Consider the following 18324-nt stretch of genomic DNA (forward strand, 5'->3'; position numbering starts at 1 on the left):
GGTTGAGGCTCTGATGTAAACTCTGGTATTCCTGGCAGCAGAAATAGCAGGTGCAAAGGCCCTGGAGCTGGAACAGTGAGGAGGCCACAGTGGCTAGAGGGGAATGAGGAGGGGGCTAGGTGATGAGTAGAGGTGGGCAGGATCGGGAGTAGTCCTCAGCAATGGTGAGTACTTGGTGTGTCCTTGGAGCTGAGGAACCATTCAAGGGGGTTGAGCAGGGCTGGCATAAGCTATCTTACAAGTTTCCTTTTAACTACTTATTATTTGGGGGGCTTGTATTTTGGTAGATGCTGGCCGATGTGTTGAGAACAATGGGTGGGCCAAGGGCAAAATTTGGAGACCAGGTGGGGAGTGAGCAGGCATTGTCCCAGTAGGTCCTGGCTCCTTGAAGGGCTCACTCCAGGGTGCCTGAGAGGTGGGCAGGCTCATGCTTTGGAAGGCTGGAGAGACCCCCAGCCTGAGGCTCCCATCCCCCACCAGAGTGGTCTATGGAACTGAGGCTCTCGCAAACCATTTGTCCCCAACAGGAGACTTTCAAAGGGCCATGAGCATTCCTGTGAGGCTGTGGCCCTATTCCTGGGGAGCTGGACCCAGTCCAAGGACCAGGAGTAAGTTTAGAAGCAGAGGTCAGCTTCACAGCTCTGTTCAAGGAGTCCCATGGCAGCCCTGACATAGGCCAGCCTGGGCCTGTGCCACAGAAAGGACCTTCTGTTTCCAGTTAGCAGGCCCAGTTGTGCCACTGCCTGGAGGGGCAAGGAAGGCTAATTACATTGCTTGTCCCGCTCCAAGTTCCAGAGGCTTCTGAGGAACACATTTAGGAGCAGTTGTCATGAGAAGATTCTGGGGCCTAGGCTCAGAACCAGCACCCATCCCAACCTTGGGCCTGAGGGTTGGGGTGGCTCCGGTTTGGGTTCACAATTTGAGGAGCTCAGTGAAGAGGTGGGTACACACCACAGGTGCTTCTGAGGGAGCCGGGTGGTTCCAGAAAAACCTATGAGGTCAAAGCAAGGTCCCAGGCTAAGTCCAGCAGGGGAGAGCAGAAGTCTGCAAGAGGCCAATTGAGTAGGGCATCTGGAGGGCCCAGACCTGAATGAGGCCAAGGGAACATGGCTGGGTAATTGTGGGCTCCAGGTACTCAGGGATCTCACGGGAGTCTTGACTCCAACACTGAATCCAGATGCACAGCCAGGAAGGATGAAGATGGACAGGGGTGGTATCACTGTGTATGACTGAGTGACATTGCCCTGGCTCCTGCAGGCCAGGCCTCTACCCATGGAGGGCCCACAAAACATGACAAAGTCCTCCTTTCAGGAACATGTGCTTGTGTCTAAAAGAGAAGCAGAGGGCTGAGAATGGGAAGCGGTAGGAGGACATCACTTCCTCTTCTGCTGAGGTTCCTCTTCCCCACGCCCAATTTCTCATGGGTGGTAGGACAGAGTGGGCAGGGGCGGGGGTTGCTGCAACCAGCAGCCTTCCAGGCAGCCGGGCTCTAGGTGGCCTAACCTAAAGCAAAACCCCTCCCTGGCTGTGCTCTATAAATAGGTTCTTGGGAGAGTGTTTCCACTTGCAGCTCCTGGCAGGAGGGGCTGGCGCAGAGCACTTCCTAATGGCTTTGCTGCAGGCACTTTGGGCTGGCTCATCTTAGTACAGTCGTGAGGGACCCACATTCTGGGCCTTCGTGGGTCAGGGAGACAGGAACTCTCTCCCAAAGTGGCCAAGAGAGTGAGCTTGTGGTGGCAGGGCAGCCTGGCTGGGGTGGGCTGGAGCCTACCAGACACTAGGACAGGCCCCATGCCAGGGCGGCAGTGCTCACAGGAAGTGCACCAGGGCTGCCGCTGATACCTTAGCCAGTGGGGTTCCCTTCTTAGCACCCTGGGGAAGGGGGTGTGGACGAGGCAGAAGAATGGGGATACCTGAGGAGAGAAACCAAGGCAGCTTCTGGTCCCCCTTAAATGGCCACACACCAATTAAGGCTGGAGCTAACAGGGGTCCATCTCTAGCAAGTCATTCAGGAAGACAAGGTTAATGACAGGGAGCCAAGACCTGGGACTGCAGAGCCAGTGTGACTCACCGTGCTCTCGCTTGCTCAGCGGGCTGGGTTTCCGGAATTCCAAGCAATCACAAATATCCACCCCCAAGCCTGTGCTGGTCCTAGTGGTGGCCTTAGTGATAGCAGAAGTGGTTTCGGGAGTACTTACCTTCGGGGTGGGGGGGGGGGCAGAGAGGGGAGGGCCCAACTTCCTTCCTACCACTGGGGACACCCACAGCAGGGCCACAGGATCAGGAGACAATGCTAGCCACGTACAATTTGAGCCACGACAACTCTGGGACCTTGAGTCCCCTGTACCATTGACTTATGGAGCCCTGGTTGTGGGGTAAGAGTCACACACTGACCATACTCACTCTGAGTGTCCAATGAGACAGGTATTATCTTACAAAGGTCCAGGACCCTTAGGGACCTCCTCCAAGGCCATGGAGCCAGTGGGAGGCAGAGATGGGCTCTGGGCAATGGGTCAAGAGTCACAAACCCACTCTTACCCACAGAGAAATCTTGAAGCTATGGCAAGCACATCACTGGACAGAGGGCCCAGGACAGTTGGGTTGGGGGGGGGCAGTTAGCAGTGTTCCCAGGGTAGACCAGCTTGTGCCACCTGAGACTCTGGAAAAGTAGTCACAGGTCTGTGGGGACCTTTGGACAGTCTGTTAGGTGCTCCTGGGCATGATGACTCAGGGATGAGGGGCAGAAGGGCTTGTCATGGTGTGGGGTGGGCTCAGCAGCTTCTTTCTGGGGGTGGCCTGACTTGCTTTTCCAGGCCTATCTGGTAGTCTGCTATCCTCAGTGGGAAATGCAGGTTCATCCCTGGAACCCAAGAATCGGGCAAAGGGTTGGTAAGGGATGACAATGTAAACCCTAGACACCTATTCTTTTCTTTCACATGGGAAGATTAAGATATGAAGGGGGGACAATTGAGAATTGCTACTGAGATGCACTGGCTAACAAACTCCTCCTAACAGAGGGAGGACAGGGAGGGGACAGAGCAGTGGGGATGGGGGTTAAGAGGAAAGAGAAGGACAGAGAGAGAAAAGGAGAAAGAGGGAGGCAGGGGAAAGGCATGGAGAGGAAACAGGAAGGAGAGGGGAGGTGAGAGGGAGAGAACCATAATTTCTGGGAGGTCAGTTACCGAACTCCAACATTAGGACAGATGAAGGCTGAGGCGAGGCATCTGGATCTCTGGAAGGGCTGCTTTCATGCTTGGCAGTGAGGGGGTGGGGAGGAGTCTGTAACAGTTCCAGCCCCAGGGGATCCACTGGGCAGCGCTTGGAGTGTGTCAGTAGTCAGGGCTCCATAAGGGGTCTCCCTAGCCCCAGTATAACCTGGGATCCCAGATTCTCACTTAGAGCATTGAGTTTGAGTCAGGCCTCACATGAGCAAGAAAAGAAACTCTCAGGAGAAGAACTTCACCCTAAACAAGAGTCTTAGCCCCTCTACAGCATGAAGGAGGTAGGTCCTTTTTTTTTTTTTGTATTAAAGATTGAACCCAGGGTGCTTTACCACCGAGTAACATCCCCAGCCCTTTTAATTCTTTTGAGATAGGGTCTTGCTGAGTTGCCCAGGCTAGCCTCAAACTTTTCTTCCTCCTGCCTCAGTCTCCAGAGTTGATAGGATTATAGGCGTGGATCATGGCTCCTGGCAGGTCTCTGTTATATTCAAGACAACACAGCATTCTAAGATGTCCCAGGGCTGCCCTAGGTCATGTCAATAACATCTTACAAGAAAAATGGTGTGTGTTTGGTGTGCCCTCCTGTTTACATCTGATAACTGGAGCTTCCATGGGTAATAAGTAACCAAGGCAAATATCACACCACTACCCCTAGACCATCTCCTTAAGTTACATTTTCTTCTGTAGGATTCCAAACTTGATCCTGGTGTGAAATGAAGACAGAAAATGGCAACACCAGTCTGGCCTCTGAGCGAGAACTACCACACAATGTCTTAGGAGACCTGCTCATGTCCTACTGCCCCAGCCATGGACTCCTGTCTTTAGAGGTGACCTTGCTCTGGGCTGGCTGCTCAAACTTCAGAGTCCTAATAGCTGGTAGCTCCAAGCCCAGGTCTGGATGCCACAAGAGGTACCCCAAGGTGGGTCAGTGGCAGGAAAGTGAGCACGGAAGATGAAAAGACTTGTTCCACAAGCTGGGTCCCTCTGGGCAGGTTGACCCATGTCACCCAGGCTGTCCTTAGGTCTCCAGGAATGGAGAGTTCACTGCCTCCCCCAAGGCAGCTTAGAGTCTCACCTGCCAGTTCAGGTAAGTTTAGGCTCTTTCACACATCGGCAGATCCCTAGAGGCCTCACAATTTCAGAGCTGGCAGCCCTTGTTATCCTAGCGGGACTGGTGGGGGTGGGGAGCGATGGGCTTCCCTTGGTCACCTGTTCTACACTGGGTAAAGTACAGCACATACCTTGTAACCAACCATCCGGAGGACTGGGTGTCATCACCACTTCAGACATTAAAAGCCTGAAGCTCAGAGAAGTTAGAATACAATGTTGAGGTCACACAGCTGGGGATAAGTGAGCATGAGACCTGCTCTCTCCTCACCCAGTGCAGGTTGCAGGCAGCTGCCATATTCTTGTTTATCAGAAGTCAACACAGCCTGTTCCCCTTGTCAGTAGAAGTTTTTAGGCATTCAGGCTGGGACCCCATTAACCTCGTGGTTCTGCCAGCTTCTGGGAATATCTAACACTGCATCCCACTCTGCCCAGGAAGGGCAGGTGTGTGAGGATGAAGACCTCCCTGGCTGGCTGAGCCCCAAGACACAAAAGGCTGAAGGCATGAATGACATGTAGTAATAGGGAAGGCACTTGCCCTGGCCTTCCCAGCTCAGATGCAGAGGAAGGAGCCTAAGGAAACCCTACTGAACAAATGGAAAGGTGGGTACCTGAGCCCTCCAGTCCCAACAGAAGCCAGTGGGGGCCAGCCAGGGGGAGGTAGGAGGCATGTAGGGGGTTCTGGTAGTCCTTGTTCCATCAGTACTGCAAAGAAGGGTGTTATGGGCCTGAAAGGCAATACTCAAAGGACAGGGGCATCCCATTTTGCCATTTTCATTCCCCCATTATAGGCCCTGGGGATGGGAGGACCAACTAGGTCTCACCCAGAACAAGCCATTCCTCAGCAAGTCAATAAAGTCAGTTTTAATTTCCAGATTCCTTTGTTGTCATGAGCAGAGAGAGGAGGAAGCCACCAGGCCCAAGTGAGCATATGTGGAACAGAAATCAATGTCATTGCAAAGCCAATACCCCCATTCCACAGAGTTTGTTCCTAAATAGACTTGACTCAGATGGGCCTGCTTTGGGCCTGGTTCATCCAACCAATGAGCAGTCTTTTCTTTTTGGTACTAGAACTTGAACCCAGTGGCACTTTACCACATCCCCAGCCCATTTTATATTTTTAGACAGGGTCTCGCTAAGTTGCCCAGGCTGGCCTTGAACTTGCAATCCTTCTGCCTGGGTTACAGTGTCTGGCTGAGCAGTCAAATTCTAAGTCATGGATGGAATGGGAAAAGCCAGTCACATGGCTGAAAGTAATGGAGTGAAAAGCAAGGTTCTCCAGAGGGACAGCCCACAATCTTAAGACTCAGAGACACCAGAAGTATCAAGTGGTTCCTTCAGGTTAAACTAAATGTGGTCCTGCCAGTGAGACTCAAGCATTTTCTTGTGGGCCCCACCCACTTGGGGCCTCCCACTGCCAGAAGAGCCTCCTGATGCAGATAGCAAGGTAGAAGGCAGAACTGCACAATTCCTGGGCTTGGTAAGGACGTAATTCCCACAGAGCTGAATCCCTTTATTTATTACCCAAGTCCTGCAGTACAAACCCCTGGCCTGCCACCCCCCAAATCGACCAAGCTCCTGATTCTTGCTCCCCTGATCATGGTGTTGCTCTCTGCATGATTAGCTGCTGGTTCTCCAGACACTGCTTCAGCTTGTCTTCTGTCAATGTCAACCGCTGCTCCAGGATGGACACTGTCTGCAAAATAAATAGTGGACAGACTCAGGGGATTCAGGGGCCACCAGCCTGATGCCAGAACGAGTGGAGTTCTTCCTTGCCCCTCGTCTCTGGTGGCAGATGCCTTTATGTGCACTGCTTCTGTCTCTGGATGGTTGGTCCTTGATGAGAATGCAGTGAGGGGAAGCAAATGGCAGGTCTCACAGCCTTGGGCTATGCCAAAAGACAACTAAGGGGTCAGGAATCCCCAGTTCTGGTGGCCTGGCATTAGACGGCTTCCTTCTCTGGACAGGATTTGTCCATATGCCATTAGAGACCATCAACCATTTCCATTCCAGAAATGAGGAACTGCACCCACAAATGAAGGCACTCCACCTGACTTCTGTCCTGATGCAGGCCCTTTTCCTCTATACCTGAGGGTACTCCCAGGCTGGCAGGGGACAGAAGCTGGGAAATCAATTCCCTAAGCCCAGGAGCACCTCTGTGTGAGTCCAATGAAGAAACCTGTAGGAATGTATTGTCTGTAGGTTAGGCCCAGAGTGATCAGAGAGCTCCATCTCTGAGCCATTTCTTTTCTCCTCTGTAAGTGGAGAGCACAATGCTGAGCTCACAGGACAGGGAACTCAGCACAGTGTTCGACACTCATGCAGCTTGACCCATGTTGGCCACTGTGCCCATGCTTGCCATCATACTACCTTCCTGAGGCTAAGTCCTTGCTCCCCTGGTCTCACTCCTGTACCCAGCATGATAGCTGCCCATGGACCTAGCCACCTGAGGCTGCACGTGTTCCATGGGTCAGCACCAATCTTATAGACACGGCTCCCAGACAGACCATGAAGACCTGTTCACCTCCTCTAGCTTTGAGCAGTGTCAACAGAAGAGCCCCCTGTGTACCTGCCACTGAGGGGTTGACCTATCATGGGCCTGTCCATCAGTCACATGCCACCCTCGCCCGGGTTGGTCCAGGCTGGTACAATGGCTCGGCTCATTTTACTTCCCTCACTGAGGGTTGCTGATGCCTACTACACAGCAGGCCTACAGTGGCCACTGGATGAGCCCAGTGTGGCAGAGGTCACTGTGAACACCGCAGGCTTGCTTCCTGTACTGTGTAGCCCACAGGCCACAAAAAGGGCAAATAATTTCACTTGAGGACGCTCCCAAGAGGTTTTGTCCATATCCCAGGGGCACCATGAAGGTTCTGGGCCTTGGTCCAGTGGAAAGTGAACTTTCCTTTCATACATTTAATAAAACATTAAAACATTTTGGGAGAGAATTTCTCCTTCAAGACTGCTATAAATCCTCACAGCATCCCTCAGGATGTCTGCTGCCACGCAGGGTGCTCCAACTGGCTCTTTAAATGAGCTGGCCCCAAGGTTGTGAGGGTTCTGACCTCTGGGTCACGGTATAGAGGCTAGAAAACATCACTGCCTGTGGAACATGAACTGCAATGCACCCTGAGAGGCAGAGTTGAGACCATCACGTCCCCATTGCTGGCCGGCCAGCCAGGGAAAGGGGGAAAAAGAGTCTGCATCTCGTAAAAGTGGCAACGGAAACAGCCCCCGGCTGGCCTGAGCAGCATTCCTGGAAGTTTCCACTGGCTGCTGAGAAACTCACACAGCTCAAACCATTCTTCATCCAGCCTCTTTCTGATGGACAACCCACCCAGACTCAAGGCCACAGTGAGGAGCCCAGCCTGCTGTGTATCCGTTCCTGCCTGTAATTTTTTTTTTTTTAAACTTTTCCTAGGAACCCAATTTCTAAAAGCAGAGACAGTGGGTCTAGAAAACATGTGGGTGAGGTGCTGGATCAGCAGCACAGCAGGGCCTCCGCTTAGTCCCAAGGGGACCCATATATCAGCTCAGCAGGCATGTGCCTTGAAATGTGTCAATATTAGATTCCTTTGAACAGAAAGATATCACCTACTTTATGAGTCTCTAATGGAGGTTGCCAGCCCAGGTGGGGTTCTTCCTAGCAAATTATAGACAGCCTTTAAAAAGCCCACTCGCCTCACACCTGCATCTCTCCTCCCTGCCCTTCTTCAGCTTCTCTCTTTCCCAGCCAAGCTTCTGAGTAACTGTGCCATTCCAGTGTGGTCTCCACTTCCTCCAGTTCCTAAGCCTACACTACTGCCTAGGTGCCAGGAGGTAGCCACCAGAGAGCTCACTATCAGGCACTTCCAGGCCCCATCTGATGCCACCCAATCCTACTTTGAGCCTGGAGGATGGGTGGGGAGAGGAGGAGGCTTTTCAGGTTTCTGTTCATCAGAATGTTGTTTGGCACTTATTTTCCTTAATATTCTACTCCAATAAAGCACAAGACCTCTTTTTCACAGAACATGAATCCCCCATGATAAAGCTGAAACTTAGAAATACTATTCTTAGAGTTTTCTCCCACTATAATAAAATATTGTCAAGATTTTTTTTTGATGGAAACTAACAAACTGACTTCATGAATGAGAACAACAAAGGTGGAGAATTAAACTATCAGATATCAAGGATACAATAAAGCCAAAATAAATAAACCTGCCAGAGAAGGGGAAAGAGAGCATGTGGGGTAGCAGATAGGGTGTATTAGGGCATCCTTGGCAAGGTCAGATCACGTGGCCTTTTTCATAGTGTGTATCACCTTTACCTATTGGTTGAGAGCAATAAAGGATAAGCATACACTCACACCAGGGTCAGTTGCACAGGAGGGCTCAGTAAGTATGTGCTGCCCTAGTGCCCAGAGGACAAAGGCAGCTGCTGTTCCCTCTGCTGCCCAACTCCATGTTGGGGAGCCCAGGCCACACCTGTGATCCATCCCCTAGGTGAAGTTGGCCTAAAGGGCTGCTGACTGCTGATCTTGCCTCACACTCTTTTGGCCCAGGGAATTTTCCTGCCACACAGGGTCTGTCCTTGTGACAAGACTATACTTCAGAGACAAGACTATACTTCAAAGGCAATCACCTCTGAAATCTCAGTAAGAGCCCATGATCCACAGCCCAGCAGTCTCAACTTTCTTTTGTTCAAGGGCAACTGAGAACTGATCTTTCTATCCTACATATATATAATCTCTCAAAATATAATCTACTGTCATGTATATATAAAATTAATTTTTAAAAAAAAAAGAAAAAAAAAGATAACTGATCTTCTAAGCAGCCCCTTGGCCCACATTGCCTCTCCCCTTGCTCTACTCAGGAGCAGACCTCTGGCCCAGTCCCCCAGAAAATACCCAAGGAGAAGCAGGTAGGGTCCCCTGGCAGGGGCAATGAGGGAAAACATGTTCATGGGCCTCTGGCTGCTGGGTGGGCCTATCAGGGTAAGGTGATCTGCTGGAAAGTCTTTATTCTGGGGCCCAGACTTTTCCTCAGAATGTCTTCATTCTGAGGCTCCTTCTGTTTGTCCTTTGACCTTGGAGGAACTAGGAAACTCACTCTTTTTCCCTGGCCCTGGTGGTCCCTATATCTGATTTCTTTTCTCTTTCTTTTTTTGGGAATGGAGATCAAACCCAGGGGCAGCACTGTACCACTGAGCTTCATCCCCAGCCCTTTTAACTTTCTGAGACAGAGTCTCATTAAGTTGATGAGGATGGCCTCAAACTTGTGAACCTCCTACCTCAGCCTCCTGAGTTGCTGGAATTACAGGCGGGCACCACTACACCTGACACCAGTAGCTAAATTCCAAGTTCTCTCTAAATTGGATATGGAGCCCAGACTCAAGGGAGACCAGTGGGAAGATCTAGGACTGAGCTCTGGGTGGGGGAGGAGTCCTCCTGATGATTCCTAACAGTCTGCTCATGGGAGTGCTTGCCCTGTGCCAAGCATTCAATAATCCTTCATGGTAGGGATTTTTAATCACCAGTTTTTCAGATGAAGAAATAGAGGCACAGTGTTAGTAAACAACTAGCCTAAAGTTACTTAGTTTATCCACAACAAACCTGGATCATGAAGGCTCGTGGCCTGGCTTCAGAGTGTGGCACTGGTTTAAGGAGATGATTACACACAATTACATAGACCAGGGGGCTGTGCTGGAAAGAATGAATGGGTCTGGCCACAGGTGCCCTGAGGCAGTGAGGAGTAAGCAAAGGAGGAGAAGGAACTCATCAGGGAAAAGGAGCAGGAAGAGCAGCGGGGCCAAAGGAACGGTGTATACAGAGCCCTGGGGGTGGGGGGTGGGAGGCAGGAAAGGCAGTGAGCAAGTGGGACGGACCCAGGGAGGCTCCTGTGCCAAAGCCAGGAGAGAGGGCCCAGGAAGGGAACCTGGCCCTGCAGCCCATGTAGGCAGCTTCACCCTCCCTCTCAGAGCAGCAGGGAGAGAGTGGGGAGGCCCCTCTGGAAGCCACAGGGTGAAGGGCTGGGAAGTAGCTGGGTGGCTTGGGAAGGCAATGTGGAAACGAGAATGAGAGGGAATGGTAGTGGCTTAGACAGAGGAAGGGGAGCTCAGGAGGAAAGTGGACAAAACCAGAGGTATCTACAAAAAACAGACCAACACCACCTGGTGGTGAGTCAGATGAGGGATACCAGACAGAAGGTGACACAGGTCAAGGACTGGCCCTGCACAAGAGGCAGAAGATAGGCTCCAAATGGGACATGTTGAGTGTAAGGGTCATCTGAGAGGAAGGAAATCTAGTCAGCAGCAGAGCTGCTTTTCCTTCATCCCTCTTTCCTCCCTTCCTTTCAGTACTGGGGATGAAACCCAGGGCCTCATACATGCCATGGCAGTCATATCCCTAGCCCTTTTTTATTCTATTTAGAGATAAGGTCTCAGTAAATTGCTGCAGCTGGCCTTGAATTTGTGATCCTCCTGCCTCAGCCTCCTGAGCAGATTATAGATGTGCACCACAGTGCCGGGCTGCTTTGCATTTCTGAGTTCATCCTCAACATGGGGCACTTGGATGGTAAGGGGGCAGGAGGGGAGGGCAGTGAATCCACAAGCCCTGCATACTGGAAAGGAGAATCTGGTGCAGGTAAGGTGAGGGCCTTGCCAGGGCTCAGAGTGATGCCAGTAATGCCACTGAACCCCACTGAAGGCAGCCTGGCTACTTGGCAGGTGACCAGAGAGGGACTACCCTGTTAGTGCCCTATAGGGTCCAACCAGGTGAACCGATGAGGGCGCTAAGGTTGGGGATCAAAATCAAGGGCATGGTGAGAAGCCAGCTGGGCAGGGTCCGAGCAGCTGGCCAGGGTCTAGAAGCTGGGGCCAGGAGTGGGGTTGCCAGCATGACTCATTTGCCTGAGCTCTCAGAGGAAAATCCTCTCCTAACAGCCTCAACAATGGCATTCTATTTGAATCCCAATGTTCCTGCATAGAGGAGAAAAGACAGAAAAGACACAGTGATCTGTCTCCTATGTGACATGCGGGTGCACCTCCCTCCCTCACAGTTCAAGATGTGTAAGACATTTTCTGTAACACCCTAAAGGGCCTTCTGAGGATGGTATAAAAAGAACTGATTTTAAAATGACAGGCTTTTATTTTTGGTTCCCTAAAAATTGTAGTGACACCCAAAGAAGCTGCACCAAAATGCCAGTCCTCAGAGACATGTCTGGCACCTGGGCCTCACACTGGGGCCATTTTGAAGACATCTCCACTTTCCACCTCACCAGCTTAGACTCTTCTTTCTCCACCAGCACTAGTTAATAGGTATCTGCTAAAGGCCTGCTCGTGCCCTATAGGGTTCAAGGACTTAGAACAGCTGAGTTCAGTTCCTACATTGTCCCCCATGCCTACCAATGGCCTGAAGTGTCCAGTTTAGGTGCCCTGTACAGGACAGAGCCCAGGCTGGTGCATCTCTTTTGGCCTCTGGGATGGCCAGGGGAAATCTCAGATTCTCTGACTTGTGTGATGAGGGCTCAGGAATTTGGAGCACTATAAGAGGCCAGGGAGAGTTTGAAGGGCCTCTGCCTGGCTCCACAGTCCACTGTGACATTCCTATAGGCTCTGTATAGGTCCAGGGAAGAGTTTTCTGGGTGTCACATGGAGGAGTAGAGTCAGAGCTCTCTGAGAGAATGAGTCTCCCACCCTCAGGCAGGATTTGTTTGGTTGCCTTTGACACTTGTAGAGGGGTACACAGCCCTTCTGGCCCACGTCCCCTTTCTCCCCCTGTAGTCACAAGCCCTGGTGCTCTTCCTGGATTTATGAGGCCTTTCCTTTGTCCTTCTTTCTCCTGCTGGCCCCTTACTCCCCAGCTTCCCCTTACTTCCTCACAGTCTGACCTCCCCTAGACCTCCTTCTACCTAGTTGGTTTCTTCTTGACGTGGGTTCACCCTGCATCTTTTTCTCAGCTCTTTTTTCTCCTTCTTTTACTGGTTTCCTGTTTTACCCATTTTTCACTTGTGTGTGAGGACAAAGCAAGGAGAGTAGAGTGGAGTGTCTGTCTGGCCTACAGGAGCTGAGCCCCCGACACAGTTCACCTGTTCTAGGGCTGGTGCTGGGCTGGAAGGCCTGGGAAGGATAGTGCCACCTCTGTGAGGAAATCACAGGAAATATCAATGGAAGTGCTTTCCAAGTACAAGGTTCAGCAGGTGCGAAGGCTCCGAGGCACTGTTGGAATTGTCAAGAGGCCAGTGTGGCTGATTTGAAGTGGATGAGTAGAGGAGAGAGAGATTGGCAGCCACAAGGGAGGTAGAGAAAGGGCCTCAGGGCCCTCATTCTGAAAGAGAAGAGGACAGGGAAGCCTCTACTTCCTGGCTGTGTCACTAGGATCACAGGTCTGGGTAGGTACAGCCAGGGAAGACAGTGCTCCCACATGCCAAGGGCCACTTTGTAGAGCACTGGCTCCAGAATGAACTTGGGAAAAGATGCAGTCTAGGAACTGTCCACACCTGGTCCCAAAAGTGGTGGGACAGGAGGCACTGAACTGGCACTTCAAAAACAGATCAGGGTGCACCTCAGAGCCAGGCCCCTTCCAGTACCTGCTCTTCCTCCCAGGCTACCGTTGCCGCCACCTTTGCTGAAGGTCCCTCTCATGAAAGATGGAGCCCAAGGGGCTATGGGACACTTGTGGGGACACTTGTAGGGCCCCCATGACTCTCACAGGGCATTTAACAGCATCTCTCACTCGTCAGGCATCCACCATGTGTAGCAAACAAGAGACTCTGGCTCTTGGAGGTTTCTAGGCCCCAGTGTGGCTGCAGTACCAGTTCCAGCTGGGCTGCCTTTTGGCAAAGCTGCTCCACTATCACTGATGGTGAAGAACAAAGGTGACCAGCTGGCCACTCTATCTACATTTCTCAGACATTCAGCTAGATCCTTAAAAATACTTTCACGTGTGCAGGCCTCACCTGAGGCTTTCCCTCTGCACTCCCACTCCTATCCAGCTCTGGGGTGGCCCTTCTTCCCAGTGGTCCCTGCTCACCCTGGCAGGGCACTTCCCCATGTCTACCTCCTGCTCCTTTAGGTGCTGCCTGGGTCTTCTCTGGTGAGTGGTACTGCTTTCTAGGACAGAGAGTCCCTTATGGGTCTCTTACATGAGGTGGAAGACAGGTAGCATAGAGGTGACAGGGTGGCTGGGCCAGACTGACAGAGGCAGAGAGCCAACATGCAGCCACATGCCCACTTGGCACTCTGCCTGGTCTGGCTGACTGGCAGGGAAGCTAGAAGATGGGGCATTCCATCCCATCAGATGAGGAGCCACTGAGACCGATGACAGAAGGGAAATGTGTTGGGCAGAGGTATGGCACCTGGGAGAGGGCAGCGGGAATGTGAGCACAGCAGGGCCAGGCTGTCCAGGCATCCCTGACTGTTGCGTGACACCAACTAGGGCACCACTGGTCAGGGTACTCAGCCAATGGGGCTCTGCTGAGAGCAGACTCCTTCTCAGGTTCAGGAAGGCCACCCCTGCCCTGCTGGGTTTCTCCTGCACTAGGACACCGACATGGACAACACCTCCCTGTTGGTACTGTGGGGTTCACCTCCTGCCCTGCCCTCTTCAAGCCTCAACTTCCTGGTGACTCCCTTGACCCTACTCCTGGATCACCTTCCACCCCGCCTTCCTCATTACTTCTGCTATGTCCCTTTTTTGTCCAAGAACTCAGAAATGAAGATCAGACTCCTTGGAGTGGCATCTGGGTCCTGTGTCGTTGGTCACTACTACCCTCTTGAAGGCCTGCTCTAGCCTCTCTTCTAAGAAGCCCTCCTGACCTCACTCAGTCCTAGGGTCAGGGCCTGCCTTCCTTTCCTGAAGCTGTGGCGCAGGTGTGAGCCCTTGGGAAAGGCTGGCAGAATGATTCCTAGTGGGGCAGCTTTGTCCTGTGTGGTAAGAGCAGAGCTTCCAGAGCTGTATGGCCCCAGTTTGAGTCTGATTTGGACCACTAACTTGCTAAGTGGCTTTGGACAAGCTCCCTGACTCGGCTTCAGTTTCCTGTCTATACAACGCATCTTCTGGAGAGCTCTATAACACTCATATTAGTAGCTAACATTGATACAGCACTTGCTCTGTCAGCTGGGCACAGGGTGCCCTGTGGGTAATGTGACTCCCCCAGCTGTTGCCCTGACTGAGCTGTGGGATAACAGGGGAGCCCTGGGCACATATGGGGCTCATTGAGTCATAAAGAGGTGGCTTTAGTCAAGCGTGGGAGGGCTTGAACCATTGGGGCACATGGTGGTCTGATTGCTTTTTAAAGTTCTCCTGTGATGGAAAGTTGCTTTTAATCATTTCCAGGATTGCGATTGATTTGAGCTCCCCCAGGAGGTCTCCCTGGAGGGGCTGGGGTTCTCCAGACCTCCCCTCCCCCAACACAGGAGTCAGATTATTAGGGGGTAAGGGATCCCACCAGGCCTGGGTCAAAGAGAGAGGTGCAGTCACCTTGCCACACCACCAGGGGCACTTGTGCCAGGCCTGGGGAAATATCCTAGGGCTGGCCACTGGCTCAGCAGTCCTGGTTTCTACTGTGCTATATACAATGTCTAACTTTCCTTTGGTTTCATTGCAAAGATGGAAAATGTGGAATTAATCTCCCCTGTAGCATGGTTTTAACTTCATTCAGATTCTAAAGATCTAAAACAGATGCAATAAAAGGGAGCCTCTTTGCTGTGGGGTCTTATAAGCTATCAAAACAAAGTGGGGCTGCTGGGCTCACAGGCTGCCCAGCCCCAGCTCGCCTCTTGGTCTAGGTCCATGTGTGAGCATGCACACAAGTGCACACAGGCAGCCCTACACTGCTGATGGTGACCTGGCCAGTCTGAGGCCACATGTTAAGAGATGGAGGGACCACCCAGCTCCCTAGGGATAGGGGCAGCTGTGCTAAGTTTAGGCCTTTCCTTCACCCAGATTCTGCCTCTCAGCCCAGTCATGGCCCCATTGCCTAATGGTCTGTAGCACAGGGCCCTTAGAGTCTGAGGGTACAAATACTGGCCCTCAAGTAGCCTACTATGTCAGTCAGTCTAGTGACAGCACAATGAGGAGAGAGTTTTTGTCTGTTCCTGCATATGATGGTCTTCTTGTTCCCAGACAGCTCCTGGCACAAAGGAGGTACACATGGAGTAGCAGACAGACAAATGCCTGGCCCTGAGTACTGTGGAAGCAGGAAGTGCACACTCCTGCCATCCCAGGTCCCTGAGACAGAGACTAGGTAGCTCTGGTCTGGAGATGAGCCTACCTGGCTGTGAAGAGCACTCACAGCAGCTTGGGCCCTGGACCTGGCAGGCCTAAGGGGATGGTGTGGGAGGGAGAGTGGGCAGGCAGGAGGGGCCCCTTCGCCAGCTGGCCTTGGGTTGGAGGAAGTATTCTGGCTTTAGCAGGAAGTGGGGGTGGACAAAGTGGGGGCGAGTCAGGAAAACAGCAGGGATCCTCCCCTTCCACCTCAGACCTGACTTGATGATGACTAAAAGCTTCAAGGCCTAAACTTCAGAGGGAAGGAATGGAGACTCCCTGACATGCTAGAGAGACCAGGATCACAAAATGTTGGTCCATAATATACAAATATCTAAAGAAATTTTCTGGGCTCAGCTACTGTCTTTTAACCATTCCCTTTTACCCCACAGTCTGCTGCAAACAACACAAAGTAAGCTTTTGGTTCCTTGAGCCTATGGGTCCATGTTTCTGTTTCATATTATCTCAGGGATCTAGGATTTCTCTGATGTTTTTGCATCCCCAACCCCTGCCTCTCCTGAGGATTAGCTCTCTCCAGGAAGTACACAAAACACTATTTTCTATCAGTGGATTAGCCACTGGATTAAGGAATCCTGGCTAATTTAACTCCCTCATGACTTTACAACTTCTTTTAAATAAACACAGCCTTTCCATATCATTGCTCCCCCCAAAAGAAAAAAATTACAAAAAGTGGGATCGTTCACTACCATTTGTAAAGCCAGTGCTCCTAGGACTGATGGGGCACTGCTCACACAGGGAGGACTTGAACCACGACCCTGCTCATATTGCCTAAGTTCAAACACATCTTCTCACAAGCCATGTGCCTGACAGGGACAGGACTCAAGGCAGGACACTAGTCACACTTGACCATCGGTTCTGCTGCGTTCTGATTCCCAGGTGAGTCCAGTGAAGCTAAGCATGGGGCATGAATCTTGGCTTTGGCCACCTTCTACATCCCATTTCTTCAGAGGCTGACTTTCCCCACAATCCATACCAAGTAGTTAACTTACTAATACCCCATAGAACACAATTACCCCAAGTTCAAGAAATTACTTTGTACTTGCTGGAGGCCTGGAAAACCTCAATGAAGCCTAACTTAATCAGACAATCACAGGGAGAAAGAAGAGCACAGGCCATCAGGGTGGGCTCTTATAGGCCTCCCCCTGCCCTGTGAAGCATCACTCATCTACATGGGAAAACCTGCTCTGCCACTGTGGCCAGTTTTCTGGAGCCAACTGGGCCCAGATCAGAATGTTCTCCAAATGCCATGCCCTGCTAAATTCAAGGCTTCTTCCTACTCAACTCTTCTCGCTCTAGTCAAGTTCCCTCGCCACTCCCCCTCCATCCCTGGATCTGATCAGAGGCCTTCCTGCAGCTTTCCCTGGCCTGCTGTAGCAGTGCCTCATTGGAGAGAACACCAGGCAGCCAGTGTCAGCTTTGGATTGGTGAATCGCAGAAGAGGCAGGCCCATTTGGGGCTGTTAGTCACTAACACTCACAGGTCCTTTTATAGGTTTTGTGCTTGATTGACCCTTCCTTGGAGGGCCCTCAAGTCCCCAAAAGAAATAAGAGCAAACTACCTGGAGTCCCCTCATCCTTCTCAAAGTGCATCCCAAGTCAGCCTTAGTAAGATGTCCCTGCGTGGACCTTACTGCCCCTCACACTCCCGCCTGTTATCTTCTAGCCCTCCCCCAACCTCCTGGCCTGCTTGGAGCCTCAGAAGAAATCTCGAATGACCAACCATGAACATTCCCAGGCTTTAGAGGTAACCACAGCCATTGCCCAGCCCATCTGGCAGGCAGGGGCCTTCAATCTGCAGCTTCTTCAGGGAGGGGGTGCTTCTGCCACAACCGCAGACGGGATAGAAGATGGAAAGCAAGAGTTTTCTGCCAGATCCCCCATGGGAGCTGCCATCCGGCTCCCCATGCGATAATAAACTGGAGCCAATTTTTGAGTGCTGCTAGCAGGCTGCACGCCATGAGAGGAAGCTGCACACTGTCCTGATTTGGTATTGGGGAAAGGTGCAATCTTCCCCATCTCTCTTCACTGCAAAAGCCAGGGGAGCCAGTAGATAAAACGTCAAAGTGAGCAACAGGGTTGGGGAGGGGCAAGGAGTCTAGATAGACATTCTTCCCTAGTCCCTCTGCAAGTGGCTAGAATCAGGCACCAAGTATATCTCTGCTATCCATCAGACAGTGTTTTGAGTCTTTTGTTCTGTAGGAAGTACCTTCTTTTTATTTTCTTATACTACTAGGGATTGAACCCAGGAGTGCTCTACCACTGAGTTACAGCTCAGTCCTTTTTTTAAAAATTTTTTAAATTATACATGGACACAATATCTTTATTTGTTTATTTATTTTTAATGTGGTGCTGAGGATTGAACCCAGGTCTCATACATGAGAGGCGAGCACTCTACTGCTGAGCCACAACCCCAGCCCCTTTTGATTTTTTAAGATAAACAAATTATCCAGGCTGACCTTAACCTTGTGATCCTCCTCCTCAGCTTCCCAAGTCACTGGGATTATAGGAGTGCATCATGATGCCCAGCAGGAAGTAGCCTCTTAACAGAGGGGAAAAAGAGGTTCTTTCCCCAAATCCCAAGTGAGTTTGATCTGACTTTGACTAAACTAAAGTGGACTTTGACTAAAAAGGCAGCCCTGACTATCCACAAAGGAAAGTAGCTAAATCCACTTGGGCAGCTAAATGTCATGATGTGGAGAGGTTTGCTTTTGGAGAAACAAACCAACCACCACTC

At 51.4% G+C, this 18324-nt stretch overlaps 1 protein-coding gene across 9 annotated transcripts in view; it reads right to left on the reverse strand.

Moving 5' to 3' along the window:
- Positions 1-5820: 5820 nt before the first annotated feature.
- Poc1a (POC1 centriolar protein A) overlaps positions 5821-18324 on the reverse strand; it is a 71578-nt gene continuing 59074 nt past the window's right edge. For all 9 annotated transcript variants that reach the window (XM_040269795.2, XM_005326988.5, XM_078043290.1 and 6 more), the window contains one exon: positions 5821-6024. In XM_040269795.2, coding sequence (XP_040125729.1) covers positions 5926-6024 — 99 coding nt within the window. In that variant the 3' untranslated portion in view covers positions 5821-5925. The remainder of the gene's footprint in view (positions 6025-18324) is intronic.

This window comes from Ictidomys tridecemlineatus, chromosome 3, assembly GCF_052094955.1.
Source record: "Ictidomys tridecemlineatus isolate mIctTri1 chromosome 3, mIctTri1.hap1, whole genome shotgun sequence".
NCBI lineage: Eukaryota > Metazoa > Chordata > Mammalia > Rodentia > Sciuridae > Ictidomys > Ictidomys tridecemlineatus.